General features: G+C 42.3%; 2 protein-coding genes across 2 annotated transcripts in view; one reads left to right on the top strand and one right to left on the bottom strand.

The window, feature by feature from the left end:
* The window catches only part of LOC310931684 (inactive dipeptidyl peptidase 10), a gene marked incomplete at its 5' end in the record, with an annotated part of 31,889 nt that extends 20,671 nt beyond the window's left edge, over positions 1 to 11,218 (bottom strand). Inside the window, 4 exons of the mRNA XM_083894914.1 lie at positions 1,855 to 1,949; positions 2,099 to 2,194; positions 2,935 to 3,049; positions 11,180 to 11,218. Of these exons, the coding sequence (XP_083751040.1) occupies positions 1,855 to 1,949; positions 2,099 to 2,194; positions 2,935 to 3,049; positions 11,180 to 11,218 (345 nt within the window). The remainder of the gene's footprint in view (positions 1 to 1,854; positions 1,950 to 2,098; positions 2,195 to 2,934; positions 3,050 to 11,179) is intronic.
* A 4,309-nt stretch (positions 11,219 to 15,527) lies between these two features.
* racgap1 (Rac GTPase activating protein 1) lies at positions 15,528 to 22,287 on the top strand (the record flags this gene model as incomplete). The annotated part of the gene is made up of 16 exons (XM_083894915.1): positions 15,528 to 15,612; positions 15,734 to 15,936; positions 16,041 to 16,183; positions 16,976 to 17,045; positions 17,121 to 17,174; positions 17,275 to 17,352; positions 17,494 to 17,611; positions 18,064 to 18,206; positions 18,434 to 18,598; positions 18,726 to 18,821; positions 19,527 to 19,725; positions 20,096 to 20,201; positions 20,358 to 20,490; positions 21,648 to 21,774; positions 21,870 to 21,969; positions 22,212 to 22,287. The coding sequence occupies 16 exons, from the start codon at positions 15,528 to 15,530 to the stop codon at positions 22,285 to 22,287; spliced, it is 1,896 nt and encodes a 631-aa protein (XP_083751041.1).
* Positions 22,288 to 22,809: the final 522 nt, after the last annotated feature.

The following is a 22,809-nucleotide window of genomic DNA, read 5'->3' as shown; positions in this document are numbered from 1 at the left end:
ATCTATTCATTATTACTCGTAATTGATTGCGCACAGACCAATTAGCGACAGTGATAGTCCTCTGCATTTAACACATCAGTGAACACACACACAGGTCACTGGATTTAAACCAGCAACCTTCTGGTTGCAAGTCCCATTCCTTTCCTCTTGGCCACATTTGACAAAGTCAAGGCCCGGGGGCCAGATGTGGCCCGCCACGTCATTTTATGTGGCCCGCGAGTGATTAATTGGTCTTAAAGGTGAAGTAAGTAGTTTATAGTGCCATCTAGAGGACAGGCTGAAATTTAAAACAAAGACCTGCTGCTCTGCTCACCCCCTCCCTTCCCTGAGCGCTACGGTGTCCTCAGCCGGTCAAATGTCGTCCTCCTCGTCTTTCTCCGTGTCAGCAGATGAGGTTCGTGAGGCGAGGGAGAGGGCGGAGCTACCACGGCCGTAGCAGACGAAGCGGAGAGAGAGGAGGCGGGACTTCTGCTACAAGTAAAGAGACGCTTGATTTGTTCTCTCGCGTTTGTCCTTACAGGCTCCGGTAGAAACATGGCGTCTCGCTGCTAACAGTGGCTATGCAACCGCGGCCCGCGACTATGTTATTTTACATGACTTTTTGAAACACTACGAAAATGAAACAAAAACTATTATACAACGACTAGACAATGCAGGAGCACATAATATGTATAAAAAAGTGGATTTTGGGTTATATAAACCCATAAATACTACACATTGTCCCTTTAAATCTGTGTTAAAATAGGTCTATGCTGCTTTAAGGCGTGCGTTGACCATAAACTACTTTTCCCACAATGCATGGCGATTGCGTTACCCGCAACTAGACGGCATCCCGCCACTAGATCGCAGTGTATCATTGCATATGCATCATGCCATGAGTGAAATTGAGATGGAGACTGTGATCGCAGCAGAATGTGTTCACAAAAACGATGAGGCAGTGAAAGCTAGCGATATTGAGGCTGAAGAAATCACCTGTGCTTCAAAGTCTTTTTCTGAGTGTGTGTTTTTGAAGCAGTGCATGCTGAAGGTGTGTGAGCAGGTTCTGCCCTGACCAGATACAGACTTTTAAAACTGTTAGTTTGTCAAGAAACACCATCGTGGACCGGGTAACATCTATAATGCATCATATTTGTAACTTGAATAAGTAATAAATATAGAAAGTTATTTAGCAGTATGTTACAAAGTACTTTATTTTACATTATATTTGGTTACATTTATTCTGTATGACAGTTACATCTGGCCCTTTGAGGGGTAACCATTATGCTGATGTGGCCCTCAGTGAAAATGAGTTTGACGCCTCTGCTCTTGGCCATGGGCTGCCCCATTAGCCTTCAATACGTGATCCTAAGATCAGATATTTATCCGATCCGTGACCTTGCGGACCTGCATGAATGAGAACGGTCATATCAAAATACACGCTCAATCAAGATTAGCTAATCTACCTAAATATCCTAATCCCAAAACCTACACCGAATCCCAAATCTGACCGTTTTTTGCGCTGTGGGAGGAAGATGGAGTCTGAGGGGAGGGAACCACGTGCGGGAGAACATGCAAACCACACAGAAAGGCCTTCAAGACCTTCTTGCTGTGAGGCAAGAGTGCGAGCCACTGCTCCACCGCGTGTACCCACATCAGAATCAATGTGGCTTTTTGCCTTGCCACGGCAGCAGAAACAGAGAGCGGCATGTTTTGGATATGACTTTTTTTAAAACTGCGTTTGTGCAATCACGTTCAGAGGCAAGACACGAACATGACCAGTCAAATCTGACCTGTAATAAATCTTAATCTAAATTTTAATCTGAAAACAACTCGTCGTGGAGAGCCGTTCGCCCGGCTGCGTTTGCTGCGACTCACCAGGGAGCTGTTATCCAGCAGAGTTGCGGTGAGGTTGCTGTTGAGGCTGAACGACAGGACGTGTCCCTCCGCGGTGCGCACGGCCACTTCGTTCTCTGGCGGCGGTGGAGACAATTAAGGAGAGGGTGAAGTGTCCGGAGTTATTAGAGTGATGAATTACATTTACAGAGATACCTGCGGCGTCTGCACGCCGGCAGCTCAGTTTTCGGGGCGGAGATCGTTAAAAATCCACAGGGATCCTTACCGTTCAACCACGCCACGCAGGGGTCGTGAACTTTGAACTCCTCACTCTCCAGGTCCTCCATGGTGATATGGGAACGGAGTAACAGGTGAGATTCGTCTTTAAGAGCAGAGAAGACGGAGTTAGTTCCTCTGTAAAGACATACAGCCTCAGTCTTGAGTTCTGTAGATTATCCAAATTATCCCCGCCTTTTGGCAAACGTGTGACATTTTTGATAAACGCTCTAATTCAATTGCTGGTGTGTAGTTAAATTTTCCCAGTTTAACATCGAACTAGATGTGGGGGCGAAACAACCAACTTCACTCTGCCCACTGATTAAATCATTATATCTTGTTTGTTTACTCCAAACAAACTAAAGTGGTAAATGTAAAGTGCTTTTTTTTTGGGGAGGGGTTATAATCTCTAAGAGACTTTTTTTTTTTTGTTGCCTGGCAACTGCTCAGAGGCAGGGAAATGTCACCGAGTATATACACCCCTCCATAAAATGGTGAATTGTCATTTTTTGATCATGCAGTTGTTGCAGGGATTAAAACAAACAAACAAAGATGTAAAGTGTTAATTTGTAGAGTGGCTCTTGTTCCCCCCGTTTCCCGTGTTTGTTCTGAAACGAGCAGCTGCAGCTGCTGATGTTGATATTCTCTGCAAACTCTCCACCGCAGAGCACGTAAGCACATTTTCCACAATGTCAAACTAATCATTTGATTCTCCACATTACAACACGACGTATCTCTGCTTTGTTTCTCTCTCACTTTTACCCTGCAGCGCTTCATACACTTTCTTCTTTCTGGGGTTTATTTTTTATTTTTTTTCTTCTCTTCCCTTCTCTGCATCATCCTTACCAGGCGTGAGTAGGATGACAGAAAGAATCACCAGTGACATAACAGCCAGGATCACCACCACGGCAATGCCTATGCCCTTCCAGTTCCGCGGAGGACCGTCTGAACTTCCCAGGTCCTGATGTTGAAGAGAAACACACACAGACAAACACACAAAGACTGTGATGGATGCTATATAATACAGCCAAGGAGGAGAAAGAGGAGGCGAAGGAGGAGGAGGAGGAGGAGGAGGAGAGGGACATTAGTGCTGCTTCATTTCCACATTCTCACAAAAATCTCTCCCTGACATTTAACAGTACAGCCTCAGGGGGGGGGGATGAGTCCAGGCTTCAGCATCACAGAGACTTCACTGGATTAGACTAAGGGTGAATTCCAATTCCTTGCTTAACCCTCAATCTTAACCCTTAATCTCAAAAATGCACGCTCCCGCTAGTGCAAGTGCTGTCCCGATTCTCAGAAAAAATGAAGTTGAGGGGCGAGCTTAAGGGCTGCATCGCCCTCAATATTGAGATTTTCCGAGAGGGCTACCCAGAATGCATTGCGTGTTTTGACATAACAAAGATGGCGCCGAAAGCAGCGAAATGAGTACGCTACAAATTAAGTATTTTCTTTGTTAATAGAGATATAAAACGTACGAAAACCATTGTATTATCTTAGTTAAGGCCCATATTATGGATTACTTACGTCATTGTTGATGAGTAACATTTATTTTACGATCTTTTGTCAATAGCCGGCCGGTGCGGACGAGCGATCGTTTGCTATGGTTTACTTTTCAATAAGCCGTGGTGTGTGGTAACTGTCAGCTGAATATGTCTGTGGTTGTGGTATTTGTATGAGTATCATCTTATAACTAACTGACAACCTAATAACTTGACCGAATAATCGTGACGTAAATGTGTTCTTCTTCTTCTTCTTTTTTGGAGTTGACAGACTGGACGCAGCTTTCGCGTTATTCTGCCCCCTACAGTCTGAAGACGTATCTGCATTTAAGGGGTGTCCCATTTCTAAGTGACAAAATAACCCTCAACACTTGGTTTTGAGGGCCAGTTAAGATTAAGGGTTGAGCTTGAGGGTTAAGATAGGAATTTGGAATTGGCCCTAATTTTCCACTTGACAACTGCACAAAAAATGTTCACTAGAAAGAGATTGCACTTAAAATTGCGACAGAAAAGTCTGCACCGTGATGATTGTCGTCTTCATCGTTTCACCTGTTACGCGACTGACGGACCGCGTGATGTTGCTAAAACAGAGCGAGAAGTTGCCTGTGAGGTGATGAAAACAAACTGTGCCTCTGTCGGGGAAAGCCGTTGCCTATTTCAGATGCAAGGAGTTGCTTTGGGGATCAGGATTTATTTAACGGCTCTGGATGAAGCTGTTAACGAGGCCATAAAAAAAGGGAGAAGGAGATGGAGACTACACACACACACACACACACACACATATACACTCCTGGGTATAGACAAAGCTAGAGAGAGGAGAACTTCAAGTTTCGGCTCACTTCCTTGCATGCCATCTGTAAATATGATCAGGGGGAACTGATGGAATGAGCTGGCGTCCGTATCTGTCATAATTAAACACAATAGCATGCTGTTTCCAGGCTGCACTCCACTCCCTCATAATGAGCAGCTGGCACTGCTGGAGCCACATGCCAGCTGGAGTGTGAGAGTTAAATCACAGCGCAAAACATAAAACTCAGCCTCGGTTACGGCCGCCCAGCCCTTTGGCTTAACCCCATCCAACGGGGGCTGTCATCTTCCTCTAGGGCCACGGGGAGGCCGACAGCGGAAGGGAGGGAATGTCTGTGGTTCGCTGGTCAACAGACTGCTGCTCCATCGCGCTCTCCCTGGGTGACGCCAGCTGTCCGCAAATCTGGGCAACTCGCCACACTTGCTTTAAAAAATACACAGTGTTTTCGCTGACAAATATGTGTTCACATTACCGAGCTGCAGCGACTCAGCGTTCACTTTTGTTGTCGAGGTGTGACTCATATCTGATTTTTTTTCAGGGTTTGGCAGACCCAAATCTACGACAATCTCTTCTGATTTTTAAATGAGATTTGTGTCACTTTAAAACAGGGGTGTCCAACTCATTTCACCAAACAATACATCCAAATGTTTCCCCTTGTTTGGCATTTATTGAAGTATCTTTTTCACAAAACAAATTATGAACAACCTGGAATTTCATGAGAAAAAGAATTGCAATTTCAACATTCAAGTTTACCATTTAAAGGGGACATATTATGCTAAATCAACTTTTTAATCATTTAAATCCTTATATTTGGAACTCTGGAGGCCCTATCAGTCGACAGAGTGTGTCACTCATGTTTTTGTGGTCCTCCTCAGTCTAAGTACAGGAGATAAAACACGCGATGTTGACTTCCGCACTCATTGCTACGTTACAATGCGCAAAAATTCCTGGAACTGTTGTCTCGTGGAGCTCCGCGTGGAGTGCTGGCGAGGGCAACGGCATCCGAAAACCGGAAGTCCGCGAAAAGTTTGCTTATTGGCTCCACAGTGCAGCACAGAGTTCTACACAAACTTCCATCCTCGGAGGATTTATGTGTCCAGTGGATACATGTTATATGATACTTAAATCATACACACTTTTCCAAATGCTAACTGCTGTTAGCTCCCACCTGATGTCATTTCCTGTCCCTTAAGTTTCGTTTTAATTTTTTAAAAGTGGATCTAAAGAGATACTACTAAACCGATCGTTCTGAACTGCAGTTCTGCTGTGGTGCTTCATTCTTATGGTATTTTGACCAAAGCATGTCACAGACATGTTCATTAGGACACCAGGGAACTAGGTTAACTTAGTGAAATAGGCTATAATATGTCCCCTTTACCAACACTGGTGGGCTGGTTCTGGCCCGCGGGCCGTATGTTTGACACCCCTGCTTTAAAATCAAGTTACATTGAAGGAGAGTGTTGTCTTAAGGCCACATTATACTTCTCCGACTGCGTAATGTGTTATCCGTCTGCGTCACCACGTAGTCCACTCGAGCCTTTATACTTCTGCGTCGTGGTGACGGATAGGCGCTGCAATTTCCCGCCCGATCAGTAGGGGTCGCTGCGCAAGGTTGTTGTGCTTTTGGCTACAGTGAGCAATGGCGTCCGAGGGAGAAAGACTGTTGTTGTTGAAACAGAGGCCTTTTGTCACTTTTCTGTGTCCCGGAACGCAGTTTTAAGATAATTTGAGGCTAGAAATTGGCCATTTAGAGTCTAAACATGTGCTGTGTGTGTTAAGATATGACGTATTTATAGTTCGGCAGCGACGAAGTCAGAGCAGCTTCGCTCGGCCTGTCCTGAGGACCAATCGCAGCTCTTGCCGTCTCCGTTGTCCCTTGACGGAGTGACGGACACTTAAAAAATATTCCGTGCACCCGGAGACGACGCAGAGGCTCTTCGACAGGTTCTGCGTCGACGCAGAGGACTCTGCGTAGCCTACGCAGAGCACTTTACGCAGGAGTATAAATTGGGCTTTAATCTCACTCGCAAATCAAGAAAGGTACATCTTATCTTATCACTTTTATACGAAGTGTCGGAGTTTTCTGCTGTTGTTTATGACGCGTACAAAAAATCGATATAGTGAAACGCTGTTGACAGTTTTGCAGAAATGTGCAGATCTGAAACTTTTGTCTTTTTTGAAAAAACGAAAAAAAATCCCAAAAAATCCTTCACATAAATCATTCAAAATACATTTTAATAATTCACTCCAGAACTTTTGACACCCTATTATAAAGGAAACGGGTCGGCTTTAGACAGTGGGGGGTGCTGCTTTATCCTGACCGCCTGGGGATCTCCTGCCAAGGCCTCATCTTTAATCAATGGACATCCTTGGCTGTTGTATCATAACATGTTCAAATTAAAATCACCACCAGTTGCACCTGCAGGGAACATTTTTAAGTGCTGTCTGAGCTCTGACAGGTCAGAGCTGGGGGGAGATTGATGACCATGCCGCTGTATCTACTGCCCTTTTTTGCACTCTCCTTATATCATTCTTGTGCGCTCTCTCTGTACCCAATCCCTCGGCGAACCACTATTATCCATCCATCAGATAGAGAAACCTACAGAAATGTCCGTGGAGGATTATCCAGTCATTACTGCATCAATTTTGAGAAGCATCTGAGAAGTGAAGTGCATACACCACCATGTGTACTAACATTAAAAGCAATGGCCACATATAATGGTTACATATCATAAAACCCATAAAGAATGACTCCAGGATCATAGAAGACACGTTTTAAATTAAATTCCCCCACTTGACTGATTTCAGTACACAGTATTTTAATTTCTAAATCCACCATCAAATTACTGTGTGCAAGAGCTGAACATCCCTTCTAATGGCATGCACAGCTCCCATCATTCCCCTGAGCCCCCGCACATTAAACCATAACTTCCAATTGAGAATGCATCGCTGTCTGTACGAACAGGGAGAATCCCCCCACTCTTGTGTAAATGAGGAAGTTTTGTCACATTTGCAAATGAGGTACGAATACGAATCCCCGTGAGTTAAACATGTGGAAAAACTGCGGGTGTGGAGAGGAGAGGGGCTTAATGCAGCATAATCAGCTGATCTGTTCGACTGACCTGGTGCAACTCACTCTGCAGCCTGATGGACGGGAATATCACAATAAATACCAATCTCAGAATATCTCAGAGTTAAATCAAAAATTAATATCACACACTGACCTTCCCCACCCCCGCCATGAACTTTTGTCTACTTTATTCACTCTGAAGTTGGAGGGGAAGCCGAGGAAGATGAGGTGTCCGTCAAACGCCAAAGGGTGCAAGAATGCAAATCAAAATGTGTGGGTGTTTATGGGTAATCCTCCTGACGGTATAGACCCTGGAGGCTGTGCATCATTTAAAGGGGACATATTATGCAAAATCAACTTTTTAATCATTTTAATACTTATATTTGTGACTGTGGAGGCCCGAAAAAAGATGACTCACTCATGTTTTTGTGGTCGGCCTCAGTCTAAGTACAGGAGATAAAACACGAGATGTTGACTTCCGCACTCGTATAGCTACGTTACAATGAGACAGTGAGAGTGCAGGCGAGGGCGACAGTATCCGGAAGAGCAGAAGTCCGCGAAGTGTTCTATTGTTGGCTCCACAGTGCAGCACAGAGTTCTACACAAACTTCCAGCCTCAGAGGATTTACATGTCCAGCGGATACATTTTATATATGACGGCAATGTGCCGGCTAGAGCCTGCAAATTATCACTTTTCCAAATGCTAACTGCTGTTAGCTCCCAGTAGCATCTGTGGCTGATGTAATTTCATGTGTCTCATTTGCATTTAAAGAGACAGGCACTCAAAACGGAGCGTTCAGAACAGGGCTGTTTTGGCAGAGTGATTGAACTGCTGTGGTGCTTCATCCTTAAGATATATTGACCAAAGCATGTCACAGACATGTTCACCAGGGAACTAGGTTAACTTGGAGAAATAGGGTATAATATGTCTACTTTAAAAAGGGCTCTACATTTGGCAGCAGAGCAGGGATAAATTTTACTCGTCCAAAATAAAGAGAATCAATAAGATGTGCAGTTTTACAAGGTCCAAAGGGAAACGAGTAAAAGTGAGAATAAAGCCATAAAGGAGACTTTTAGACATGGATGACTCCTTGTGGAATACCAAGACATACTCAACCTCTCTTACATTTAGAAATCATCAAAATTATTGTTTTCCTGTTGTACCAAACAGAGCACTGCACATAATTCTGTACTGATTGAGTTTGACCACTAAAAAAAACAAAGAGCAAACCACGCCAAGCGCAATTACTCAATGTGTGCGACGTGAACCAGAGCTCTGATGGTGTTGGATCCAGGCGGTGCTGAGAATTCATAAATTGGGCTCAGGAGACCTCCTTAACTCCATCTTCTGTATCTTTGAGGCGCAGCGAAATCCGACAATAAATCACACGGAGAGAAGAGAGGGAACCAGGCTGTGTGAGGATTCTGGTCCTGGATTTGCATGCCTCTCAACCTATACCCCACCCTCTCCGACAACAGGAAATGATGTTTATTACACACATGACATTGACAAAGCCATCAATGGAATCTCCACCAACATAAAAAGCGGGGGGAAGGGGGGGGGGTCTATTGACGGACACGTGCAGCAGTCCTCAATATAACCTACATGTGCCTGATTTTAATGATCCACTGTAATTGCTCACAAGGGAAAAGCCGTAGATTAGGAAGCAACCCACGTATGTATTTCCCTGTCAATATCCCTCACTGCCTCATTTAAAATGAAGTCCATCATTAGAGAAGGATGTAGCTTAAGCATGGGTAGAATTAATGTTAACCAAGCAGCTGTGGTAATGTGATACTACAGCTCGCAGCTCAGTATTGATTCATATCTTTGATCACATTTTTGCTGCTATACACACACACACACACACACACACACTGCACCACAGTTTCCTTCCTTCCCCACTTAAAAAGCAGCAGTTGCCCCATATGGGACAAACAGGGCAGATCTTTTTTTCTTTTTTTTTTGCCCTCCAGGCTTTTGTCAGACACAATGCAGCACAAGCCTCAAAGAAATGAAAGAAACTGCTGCTTATAGCCTCTGCTGCTGCAAGGCTGCCCTACGCTGCCTTATTCCTTTTCATGCTCCCCATCACGCATAAGACAATTACTGTGCAAAAGGGGGTTCAACATGAAATAGCTCTTTTTTTCTTTCCCCCTCCTCAGCGCGTCCAAGTCCAACCGCTCACGCTTTTGGAAACATGCAACATCTGCAAAAGACGCTGTGACAACATGTTGTGGAGTCACAGTGAAATATGAGACAGAATTAATTACTTGTCACGGCCGGGACTTTACAGAAATACTGTATCAGCACCTTATACGCTTTTGATATGCTCAGAGTGTGAGCTTCACCGTGTCATATATAAAACAATACCGCCTTTGAAATGAAATCACTTTGTTTACGTCTAAACTCGAGAAGTGCACGCTTGTTTATTGACTTTGCACCAACTATAAAAAATGATATTGTGACACAGGCAGGAAACACCTGCATTTTCTCACCCCCGGTGTCTAAACAGCAATTCAAACCTCGTTGAAAGGGTGCAAATGTTATTCACTGTTTTTCTCTGCATTGATTGGAGACAACAAAATGAGATGTTTGTGCGTTTGCAGGTGACGAATTTGTCTGTTCAGCCCTGCAGCTTTGTGTGGTCCTTGCATGGAGACATTTTCAGGCAGGCAACACAACACCTGAAGTCAGTCGGCTCATGTAAGTCACCGCCACTGTGCGTGTATTACATATACCATCGAGTCATTATTTAACTAATGACTTAACTGCTCAGTGTCGTCCTGAGCACTTTAGCCACTGGGGGAAAAGCTGTAATGATTTCCAAGGTTGTGACAGTTTGATGAGATTTGTTAATTAGTTGACTTGGCAGGCTTTGAAATTCTTTCACTGCCCTGTAGATAAACAGAAGCATCACAATAACAAGTCAGGACTGTGCCTGACGCTGCATGGTCAACTTTTATTCCAGGATAGAAACCTTTCCAAAAAATATTAGTAATGCAAATATAATAATATTCAACAGACTGCAGAGTAGCCCAAAAATCCACCTTTTTGAATGCATAAATATTTTTTTTTTTTTACAAGTTCTTAATTTGAAATACAGTGAAATGCCTTTTTTTAATAAACAAAAAAAAAAGGACACAGTGGGAGTTGTGTGCATGTGTGTTAGAAATTCAACCAGCAACAGCATTACATTACATGCAGGACTGACAATGCTGTGAACATTAAAACAGAAGATTCCTGCTCTTTGTTCCTTGCCAATAACAGTACACACAGCAGAGGGATAATCAATCATGTACAGTACAGTGCAGCCCTTTGTCAGGTGTGCAGGTGTGTGTGTGAATATTAGAAGAAAAAAAATAAAGACATTATGATTTTGATGATGTTGATGATGATGATGATGATGATGATGATGATATATAATGGTGCTGGAAGTCTGAATGGGACATGAGAGTGAGAGGAGCTCGTCGACTTACTACAGCATGGCTGCACCGCAGTGCACGGTGTCAGATTGATATTGACCAGAAAGTCTGAATGGGCTGAAATGACCGAAGCACTAATCGATATAGTGGCGCACACATGAGGAATCCCTCTACTGCACAACACACACACACACACACACACACACAATAGTGCAAACCAAAAATATATATATAAAAATAAAAAATAAATGTATTAAAAAAAAACATATGAACATGTGCACATACCAGCTCCGTGGTCATGTTTTGTTGCGTGGTCGCAATCATTGTAATCCGCAACAAGCTCTGCTGCCTCTGAAGCCTCAACACCCGCCGAGCAGCTGCACTGAAATCTTGCGGAGCTTTTTCTGCATGCTCTGCTTCTTACAAGTTTCCCTCCCTCTCTCTCTCTCTCTCCACCTCCCTCTCTCCATCTCTCTCTCTCTCTCTCTCTCTCTCTCTGCTTGACAGACTCGTCCATTCCCTCGCCTAATTCCAATCTGCTTATTATGGCTTATCGATTGGCTCAGAAATGAATCGTGACAGCAGGGGCTGTTGGACGTTAACATTATATTCGGTAACTTCGGCTGCTTCAGCGTTTCAGTCAAACCGGGAGTTTCCCGCGCGAGTGAGAAATGATTAATGACCTCCTTTTCTTTTTCATCGTTTGCTTTCGAGATTTGAATAATGGCACAAAACGACTCATCTAATTCCATTATTACAACAATTACATCTCGTTAGGTGACCGAATATTTTTTTTTTTTTTCTCCCTTTCACACTTTTGTATGTCATTTGAATTCTCAACAATATAACGTCCTCATTCCACTCCTACTTCTTTCTCTATCAGTTTCTGCTGTTTTCTACATTGTCAATCAGCTGTGTCAAGTCATCACATGCAAAACTAGAAAAGCACTCGGAGAGCGCAGACCTCCACCAAGGCAATTCAGTGCCTACAAAATACACCCTGCCGGTGCACAACTTCTACAGATCACGCCACAAAATGTAATCACTTGTTCCTGGTCCCATTGTGGACATTCATCCAAATCCATCTGTGACTTTTCGAGTTATGTTGCTAACAGACAGACAAAACATATACCTCCTGGCAGAGGGCAATAATCTCTCAAACAGTGGTGTGCACAGGTGGGGGCCCCCCTGGTGCCCTAATGCAGCCATTCTCAACTTTGGGGTCCCGACCCCAATTGGGGTCGCCAGATGATTTCTGGGGGTCACCAAATCATTTTGGAAAAATAATTTAAAGGTGAAGTAAGTAGTTTATAGTGCCATCTAGAGGAGAGGCTGAAATTTACAACAAAGAACTGCTCCTCTGCTCACCCCCTCCCTTCCCTGAGCGCTACGGTGTCCTCAGCTGGTCAAATGTCGTCGTCCTCGTCGTCTTTCTCCGTGTCAGCAGATGAGGTTCGTGAGGCGAGGGAGAGGGCGGAGCTACCGCGGCCGTAGCAGACGAAGCGGAGAGAGTGGAGGCGGGACTTCCGCTACAAGTAAAGAGACGCTTGATTTGTTCTCTCGAGTTTGTCCTTACAGGCTACGGTAGAAACATGGCGTCTCGCTGCTAACAGTGGCTATGCAACCGTGGCCCGCGACCATGTTATTTTACATGACTTTTTGAAACACTACGAAAATGAAACAAAAACTATTATACAGCGACTAGACAATGCAGGAGCACATAATATGTATAAAAGAGTGGACTTTGGGTTATATAAACCCATAAATACTACACATTGTCCCTTTAAAAAAAGTTTTTTTTTTTTTTTTTTAAATCAAAATTAATGTAGCTTCCGATCAGACGTTAGAATGACGACGAGCGGTTGGGCCGAAAAAGTACACTGGATACACCAGCTTTTCACCACCTGACCGCCATCTGGAGATACATCCGTGACAGCGGAGAGTTTCTCCCATTTTTTTTGCCCCTCATTTTTATTAGCGCTGCTTTGATGGTCAATATTGGACAGTACAGCCATGTTTTTGAGCTTAAAATTAATTAGTACAGTGAAGAATAGTTTCCACCCCCCGCAAAAAAAAAAAACTAGACAAAATTTGACACCAAACCTCGACAGTCAACTCTCAAAATGCCGTGTAATTCCCATCCCTAGTTATCGTTTCATTTCATTAAAAAGAAAAAGAAAGTTTGCGTTATTTGTTTTTCAACCGGCTTCCAAAATTGCACATGTATAAAAGACACTGTATGAAAATTGCACAGATGTAAAATAGGACTGGTTCAGGAGTTACCGTGTAGGGCTGCGGTGACTCAGAGTTATGGATTCTATTGCTCTAAGGGAAAAAAAACTGTTTCTCAGTCTGTTTGTGTGTTTTTTTTATTGTGTTGTTTTTTGACAAATAGTGAAGTCTCCGTAAACGCTGTGTTCTCTTGTCCTGAGTCCAGTCCTGGGAGTTCCATGTCCATGATCCATTATAATAAAAATTTGTATTCCAAAAAAGCATCACAAATATAATATGTGATGCTTTTTTGGAACACATTGGACTATTGAACTACTGAGCTGCTTTGCCAATAGATGAATGGTGAAAATGCACGAAAAGAGACTGAGAAAACTGTGAAAAAGAAAAAAAGAAAAAAGAAAATGGTTGAAGATAGATAGATAGATAGATAGATAGATAGATAGATAGATAGATAGATAGATAGATAGATAGATAGATAGATAGATAGATAGATAGATAGATAGATAGATAGATAGATAGATAGATAGCAGTAAAAAGTGCACATATATTATTTTTGAAGATAAACAAAATAGTGTTGTTGTACAGATAGTTTCCTGTCCTGCTGGATGATGGGATTTTTCCTCTAAGTCCATTCATGGGAGTTGTATAATGTAAATGTGTGACCTACATGGAAATACTCGAACAGTGTCTCATTCATAATGAGCCACATCCTTCAACGGTCATTCACTATTATTGACTTTATTTTGAAAGTGTTGACCGGAAGTGGAAAAAGTTTCCTTCTGACTGAATCCCTTTTGACTCCCAATTCGCCTGTTTCTTTCATTTTTCCTCAGCCGAATGTATTAACACCGGTTTATGACTGACTTTTATGTTGTGCACTCATGTGTATACTCGCCGCTGCTGTGTGTAACTACCCGATGCTGACATTTTTTGTTTTGATTTGAAAGTCCGCAGTCGGAAAAACAAACACACACTTCCTCGCTTGACAGTCAGCACTCGTCACTATGCTCGTCACTCATTGGCCAACGGCGGCATTTGAAATACAAGGCGCCCATTGAAGCTGTGGCTGCGGAAGGACGGTGGAACGGCGAGCTGGTCGCTTTATTTAAAGAAAAGAAAAGATAAGAACAAGAAAAAAAGAGCGTAAAGCACAACAACTACTGTGGGGTTTCAACACTACACCTTTTCTCCACGGCAGTAACGGTAGGTAAACGATTTAAGCTAATGTCCGTAGTGAACGTTAGCAGCTAACGCCTGGTCTGCAACGTTACGACGTACTGTTGTTTTTTTTCAATGGCACATAGTAGTTATTTAGTGTATGTGCTGTTTCTCACGATAACGGAAACAAAACACACACGTTTAATAGACAAACTACGGTGAAAAGTATATTATTACGCGAACTTGCGACAGTAACTGGTCTATTGTATGTGCTAAGGTGCATTTACGTTTGCCGTAATTGAGTTATAAATAATAACTTATTGACCAGGCAGGAAAAACCTTCATTCCACATTCGTATGTCAGTAGTATGTAGCTCAAATATTGATGTGGTTTTTTTATACCTATAATGTTATAATGTTTTTGACAGTTGGTTTCACTGCAGTAAATGATGCGTTCAGGGACCGCACATGTGAAACAGTTTCTTACTGTGATATGATTTAAACAAATCCAGGCCCAGTTATTGTTGTCAATAGTTATTTGTCTCGCATAAATCCTCTCTAACTATGCCTGTCCCACCAAATCATTATAAATGATCAAACTGCACGCCAGTTAAATTGATATTAATTGTCATTTGTGAACCTAAATCAACTTAAACCTTTGGTGTCTGACCACGCTTTGTTTTTGAAGCAGCAATAGATTTCATATTCCAGATGTGTGCTGGTACATCGGATGTCATTGGAAACATCTTACAGAACTCATTGCCGTCCTGTAGCACCGTGTAGTGATTCTCATAACCCCTTCTCTTCAAGTAATCCCAGAAAGATCAGGGCTTTATGGAAACCACACCATCTGCGGCTGGACTAATTGCTGTTTTGCTGATGATTGCTCTCTGCTATTTTTGTTGTATGGTGCCATAAACAAGTTGGATCTCCTTTCATTATGTATGCCTAACATGATTAGAACTAGGGCTGCAATGATTGTTTAATTTAAACAAGTTCTCTGACTTATTAAATGTGAATACCTTCTGGTTTCTTTGCTCCATATAACAAAGAAATCAGTAAAACAGAATCATTTTTGATTTGTGGACAAAACAAGACGCTTGTTATTTCCAGTTTTGGGAAACGCCAATCAACGGTTATCAAAATAAGCATCCCTATTGTAGAGAGAATCATAACCCTCATTATCCTATGGTTTAAATATTTTAAAGTTATAATGCATCTCTTTCAGGGCCAGATCTATCATCATGGACACTGCTGTGCTGGGCCTTCAGACCATATATGATAAGATGAGGATGCAAGTTGACGTCCTCAATGAAAGCATTGAACCCAGTGAGTAGTTTATTGTTACACATTTATCTTTTTATGTATATTATTCGACACAGCATGCTGCAGATCTCTATTATTACATATAATAAATCTGGCTCTTTTCTCTGTGTCTTTTCCCCCCAAGACTTCATTCAGATGGCCCAAAACTTTGATGACTGCCGTCGCAGATGGTTTAGGACAGAGCAGGATTTGGGGTCTTTCAAAGAGATTCTCACCAAAACAGAAACAGAGAGGGGAGCCTTGGAGGTCAAATTAAAACATGCCCGCAACCAAGTCGATGTGGAGATCCGGCGCAGACAGAAGGCTGAGGCTGAATGCGAGAAGTTGGTATGTTGGATGGTTTGCTGATATGTAAATCTAATCTACTGTACATTCTCCTGGTTTGAGTGTTTTTTTTCTATATGTGCACTGATTGCATTCCTGTAACATAGGACCGTCAAATTCAGTTGATTCGCGACCTCCTGACCAGTGAGGGATCCTCCAACAGTATCCAGCTCAGTGCAGAGCAACGCTCGGCTCTGGCCTTCCTGAACACCAACTGTCAAACACCAGTCAACATCAATACCAGTCGGAGGTAAGAAAGCACAACTTCACGTTTATTGTTAAAGGAGCATTTTACGGCAGTTGCTTTTTTGGCCCTGTTTTTTAATTATCATAGAATGAGCCTTTTATATTTATATCAGGAGTTGGGTCAGCTCTGCAGTGGCCACCATTTTGGACCGCTGTGTTTTAACAATAGCCCAAATAACAAACTAAACATCTTTTGAGTTTTGATGCTAACTGAAGGCTACATAAGGCGTGTTTCCATCATGGAACAGTTCGGTTTGGTACAATACCATATAGTTTGGGACGGGAAAGCCTTTGTCAGGCTTGCGTTTCGACTGAGAATAGTAACTTCACTTGGTAGACGGGGTTTGTGCTGTGTCGGCAAGATGCGCGGCGTGGCGTTGTACCTGTGCAACAACAAACAATGACATTGAATGTGACACAACAAGCAACTCTGCCTTTTTTAAAGAGCCTCTGTGTTTATCTGCATCAGTGATGTTGGTATTTCAGAAAAGTAAATGGCCCACTATTCCTAGCAGTGTTGCCCTTTTGGTGAGGTTGATTTGCATGTGAGAACATCTGACACTTGGCATGGGGCTCACATTCATCTTTAAACTGGGAAGGACGTTTCCCTATCTGCTATCATCTCCCATCTATTTATCACATGAATGCTGCATTCAGCCACACACAAATCACTCTCGACTCTCAGCTGCCTTTCTATGGAGATGTTTCTTGACGCTGCAGGCAAAAGTAGATGGAGTTTACGACCCAAATACTAAACGTGTGAAACAATGCTGACGGTTTCTTTCACTTTTGCTAGACTGACGAGGATAGATGAGTCCGCTTCGATCCTGTCCGATATCAGCTATGACAAAACGGACGACTCTCTTGTAAGTACCTTTCAGCATCGCGTGGAGTTATAGTGATTTTAATGTACAGTGAAATAATATTTTATTCTGATGCAGGATTGGGACTCCTCCACTGTGAGGACGGTTCGCCTTAAGAAACGAGAAAAAAGGGTATGCCATGAAAACTGTTTCTTGTCAATATTTTGGCTTTCAGAAAAAAGGTTTTGCGTTACTGCAGGTATAGATCTCTTTTCTGCTTCTTTGATTTTAGCGCACCTCGAGGAATCATGTCGATGGTCCTCCACTTGCCTCCAAAAGATCCCGATCAACAGGCAGAACTTCAGAAAAGGTGAGGTTTGAGCTCCAGCCCAGATACTATCATCATTTTCTATTGCTGAAAAGTGAATTATTACAGGTAACCATAGACTTCAAAATAAACTAAATGTAGGTAGTAATTCTGACTTTTCTGTATTATCATTGTGTGTGACAGGGAAACGAGACTCTGATAACAAAGACAACAGTAACTGTCCCTGCCGATGGAGGACCTGTTGAGGCAGTTTCTACCATTGAAACCGTTCCCTACTGGACTCGCAGCAGGAGAAGGACTGGTAAGATGTGATGATGTTAAAATATTTGTTTACCTTTTGGTATTTCAAACATGGCTAATTGTCAGTTAAAATTATCTTGTTTATTCTTATCTGTCTAACTTGGTTCTTCAAACTTTCAAACAAATAAGCCTTTATTTTGAAGCAACGCTTTCATTTTGTGTGATATAGAGTTGCTATGGCAAGATGACGCAGGCAATTATAGTGTTATCTGTCTGACACACACAGCATGATGTGTATTCAGATATTTTGAAGTTAACAATTTATGCTTGTATCAAATCAACATGTAGCGAAAATAATGATTTAAAAAAAAAACTATTTTAATATAGTGAATGGATAGTGTTCCACTTTGCATTTTATAAAAATGTCCTACTTATTGTTATGCATGTCTGATTTATGCAGCAGTAGTGATTCAACAGTGTGTAAGACGGCTATTTATGTGTCTCCTGTTCAAGCTGCCATGGAGTGGGACTCTGAGTCTGTCAAATCTGAGGATGTCTTCAAGCAGCCGTCTGTCCCTGAGGGAGAGAGAAAAGCACAGCCCAGCACTCCACAGAGCAACGGATGTGTCCGCCTTCACGAGTTTGTCTCCAAAACTGTAAGATTACCATTTGTGTGAGAGGTTTGCTAAGTAAATGAATGCGACTAGAAAAGTGTGTGGGATTGTATTAATAATTCTCGAAATAAACCTGGCAGCGAATTTGGCTGTTTTTGTAAAGACATTTTTAGCATCAGCATCTATTTATGCATTGATTGGTGTATTTTAAGTGAATTTGTTGTTTCACTAGCCATAAGTCTTCACCAGCCTGTTATTTTCCGTTATAGGTCATTAAGCCCGAATCCTGTGTTCCATGCGGAAAGAGGATCAAGTTTGGCAAGATCTCGCTGAAGTGTCGTGACTGCAGGGTGGTCTCGCACCCCGAGTGTCGCGAGCGTTGCCCTCTGCCGTGCATCCCCAACGTGGCCGCCACACCAGTCAAAATTGGGGAGGTGTGTGTGTGTGTGTGTGAGAGCGTTTATTGATTTCTCTGTTGATGTGCAGAAACATTTAAAATGTATATGTTCTTTAAAATCTTGTTCACAGTGCTCATACTTTCAATTTCTCATTCCCCACCAGGGCGTGCTTGCAGACTATGTTTCCGACATGTCACCCATGATTCCCCCTCTTGTGGTGCACTGCATCAGTGAGATTGAGCAAAGAGGCCTACACGAGGTTAGTGGGCTATTCATGTACTGTACAGAAATCCCAGCCATTACTTTTATTGTCATCCCTTTAAGCTGAGAGTGAGAGCTTTAACTAGGGTTTTACAAGCTGTTCCATGGAGATTAAATTTGTGAATTGCCTGTGGAAAGGCCTCCAAATCTGTCTTGCTTTTCTCAATTTCATTTTGTGTCTCTCTTTTATTTTTTTTTCCCTGAAATGGCAGTGAAAGATTGCCTTTTTTCCCTCATCTAAAACAAATTAAGAAGCCACTTCATCTGTTGCTTTCGTAAAAGATGTCCTTTATCTCAAGGGCCTTTATTTGTGAACGCATGCAGTTTGTGTTAACAAACATTGACCTATGTAATTATATTCTTAGCACCATTTAGTCATGTGGAAATTGCACTAAAGCATCACAGATAAATCAGCTAATTAGTATACATTTTGCCAGCGCAGAATATAAGTATTCATTTGTTATATTACTTATTAGAGTTATAGATTAGATGACTGGGAAATGGCAGCAGACGCATCAAAGGTCCCTGCTTTATTCCATCATTGTGAACATCCTGTATCACCTTGGACTGTGGAAAATTGTCTGTGACATTTTTTTCCCACAATCATTTAACATTTACCTACGGATAAAAGTAGTCATAGCCCTATTTTGGAGTAAATTTACAATACAATGCATGCTGAACAATTGCTTTTCCTCACCCTCAGGCTGGACTGTACCGTCTGTCGGGCGCAGATCGCACAGTCAAGGACCTGAAGGAGAAGTTTCTGCGCAGCAAAACTGTTCCTGTTCTCAGCAAAGTAGACGACATCAATGCCATCACTGGGCTCCTCAAGGACTTCCTGAGGAACCTCAAGGAACCTCTCCTCACCTTCCGCCTCAACCGTGCTTTCATGGATGCAGCTGGTGTGTGTGATAGAAAGTGTTTTAGTAGCTGTTTATTATCGGATGACGGTACAATAACGATACAATAACAAGCTTTGTGTAGCTGGCGAATAGACGGCAGACGTTGACCTAACACACCAATTAAATGCAGGTCTCATAAGTGTCTCTACTTTGTTTGTACGAGTTGCTCTGAAATCTGTATTGATGGAAACCTCAGACGCGAAGTCGCCTGGAACGGAAAGAAATTGATTTTCTACATTTATCAGCGTTTTTTCAGTATACGTGTGTTTCTTCAGTCAGAAACAATTTCTTTCAAGTTGTTTATAAAAACCTACAAGCTCACATTTATTGGCCTCCGCTTACAAAATGGTTTCACTATGCTCTCCCTCAGAGGTTTCAGATGAAGACAACAGCATCGCTCTGATGTACCAGACCGTTGGCGACCTGCCGCAGCCCAACAGAGACACGCTGGCTTTCTTAGTCCTTCACCTTCAGAGGTTGGTATTTTTACATTCAGCCTGCTTTGATGCTTTGCCCGTTCAATGCTCTCATCTTTAATTGGATTAAAATTCCTGAGGCGAAATTGTGCTTAGAATAACTTGGTCTACCTAGACATACCTGACGTATATTTGCATTCAATACAAATCTTTCAGAGTCGCTGACAGTTTGGACACCAGGATGGACATCAGTAACCTGGCTCGAGTTTTTGGTCCGACTATTGTGGGCCATGCAGTTCCCAACCCAGATCCTATGACGATTCTACAGGATACCAAGCGACAGGCTAAGGTGGGCCACGTCAATTTCACACGTCTCTTGTAAATTATGTACGAAGAAATCAAACTGAACACTGTCTTTTAGAGTGATTGCTTTGATTGACCAAACTTGTGGCACATCTGTTATCACAAGGTGGCAGCAATCATTTTGTTAGTGTTTTGCAGAAGTGATGAAATTTACCAGGGTCTTTGCATCTCATTAGCTGCTCCTCTAAGATCAGGGGTTCTCAAAGTTTTGATACCTGAGGGCCGATTTAGGAACCCAACATTGGACTGAGGGCCGCCAAAGGAAAAAAAACAGAAAGAAATCCCATTTGTAATAATTTTAATGACCAGATTGCAGTTCTACAGTTTAGCGTTAAGTAATATAAGAGTTAATATAATGTAATTTAAGCGTTAATATAATAACGCTTTATAATTTACTGGGTAATTACCCAGTATTTTGGCCATTGTTCTTACCTTCTAATTACAGGTTAATACCAAGTAACACATTTCTGTTACCATATATTTACTGGGTAAATAGCTAGTAATTGGGTAGCTACCTGCTTATAACCCAATAATACACTAAAATTCACCATATAGAAACCATTTAAATACCCAGTATTTTTGTTTACACTTATTGGTCTGTATCCAGTAATGTACAATAAACATTTAACAAGCTTAGTACCTCCTGGATTAAAACTATCAGCAGTAAAACACTGCGGGCCGCCAGAAATGTTTCTGCGGGCCGCCATTGGCCCCCGGGCCGCACTTTGAGAACCAATGTATTAGATCAACACGCTGTGGATCCTGCACTCATTTCACTAGCTCTCATACGCTACAGTTAAGAATATTTCAATGGCTGTTTTTGCATGAAATACCCATCTCTAGTTCAGACCTGTACATAAATTGATGTGGATGTGATCAGATCACTCCTGGTCTGAATGGGGTCATTAGTCTGAAGGTAGGGCAACAAGCCTATATACACAATACATATGTGTATAAGATTATATTAAAAGATTTCTTTATTGTGATCAATAATAATGGTCACACTAACAGACATTTTTTACTGCGTGAAACTATTGCCATCTGTTTTGCTTATGCGGAGCCACACAATAGGAACGGAGTGAGGCAACGCACTGAAATAACCCCCGACATTTTTGCTCTTCCACTAAATCCCATCCTATTCAGGTGGTGGAGCGTCTGCTGGCTCTGCCTGTGGGTTACTGGGGCCACTTTGTGATGGTGGAAAACGAGGCGCCGAAAGCGGACCATCTGATCATCGAGAACGCCAACTGCTATGCCACTCCTGAGAGAGGTAAACGTTGTGTCCTTCTGTGGTGCTCGCGTGAGTGTGGACACACCGTTGTTTAGCGTGGCCGACATCTTATCACAATGTTTGTGTCGTTGCAGTGAGCATGTTGGGGCCTCTGACCACACCAGAGCACCAGCTCAATAAAACCCCCTCCTCCAGCTCGTTGTCTCAGCGCATGAAGTCAAGTCTGACACCCAGGTACACACACACACACACACACACACACACACACACACACACACGGTATCTCCTCAGGCCTTGTTTTTACAATCAATAATCTACTGATTAACTGACTTCAGAATGGCTGTTCAAATATTTAGTCAGACTTGAATTAACTCATTTTTATCAGCAGAAACTGACTTCTTTGCACATCTTTCTTATGAGTCTACTGTCCATTATCTCATTATAGATTATGATTCTAATTGTGTTTCCTGTTGCAGATTTGGGAGCAAGAGCAAATCCGCAGTCGGTTTCTCTCGCCAAGGAAAGTTCTTTGCATCTCCGCTCCTCAAATAATCCAGAGCAGCTACATGTAACCCTGCATTTCTACAGCAGTAACACTCGACTCATATCAAGGTACTGCTCTCATACCAGCTATAAACGCCTCCGTAGTAGTCGTCGTCTTCCCAATACTTATAATCGTTTTTTAATATGTCTCAATGATAAGAGCTGTGTTTTGTTTGTAAACTGTTTTTCTTTTTTTTTTTTAAAACCACATAGTAGGTTCCCATGTCTATGCACACTTGTGTCCTTAGAGGACATTTTTCTACGATATTCTCATGTCCCACCTTTAGCACAATGGGGATTTACTATGTACTCACTGGTTTGGAGAAGTGTGCTCTTAGATGAAGGTGTGTCGTACTTGCAGTTTTATTGTCATGTGCTTCTATATCTAATAATTTCATTTGAGTTTTTTTCGGCTCATGTGTCACTCAGCAGTTGAAGAACTCATTTGTTGGCATTTCAGTTTGTTTTGTAGTTGAACGTGTGACTACTCGTAACAGTATCTTTTTAGTTTTGATGTGTATTTCGTTTGTA

This window comes from Microchirus variegatus (genome assembly GCF_963457635.1).
Source record: "Microchirus variegatus genome assembly, chromosome: 9".
Taxonomy (NCBI): domain Eukaryota; kingdom Metazoa; phylum Chordata; class Actinopteri; order Pleuronectiformes; family Soleidae; genus Microchirus; species Microchirus variegatus.
The sequence above is the reverse complement of the archived record's forward strand: the minus strand, read 5'-3'. Positions and strand labels throughout refer to the sequence as shown.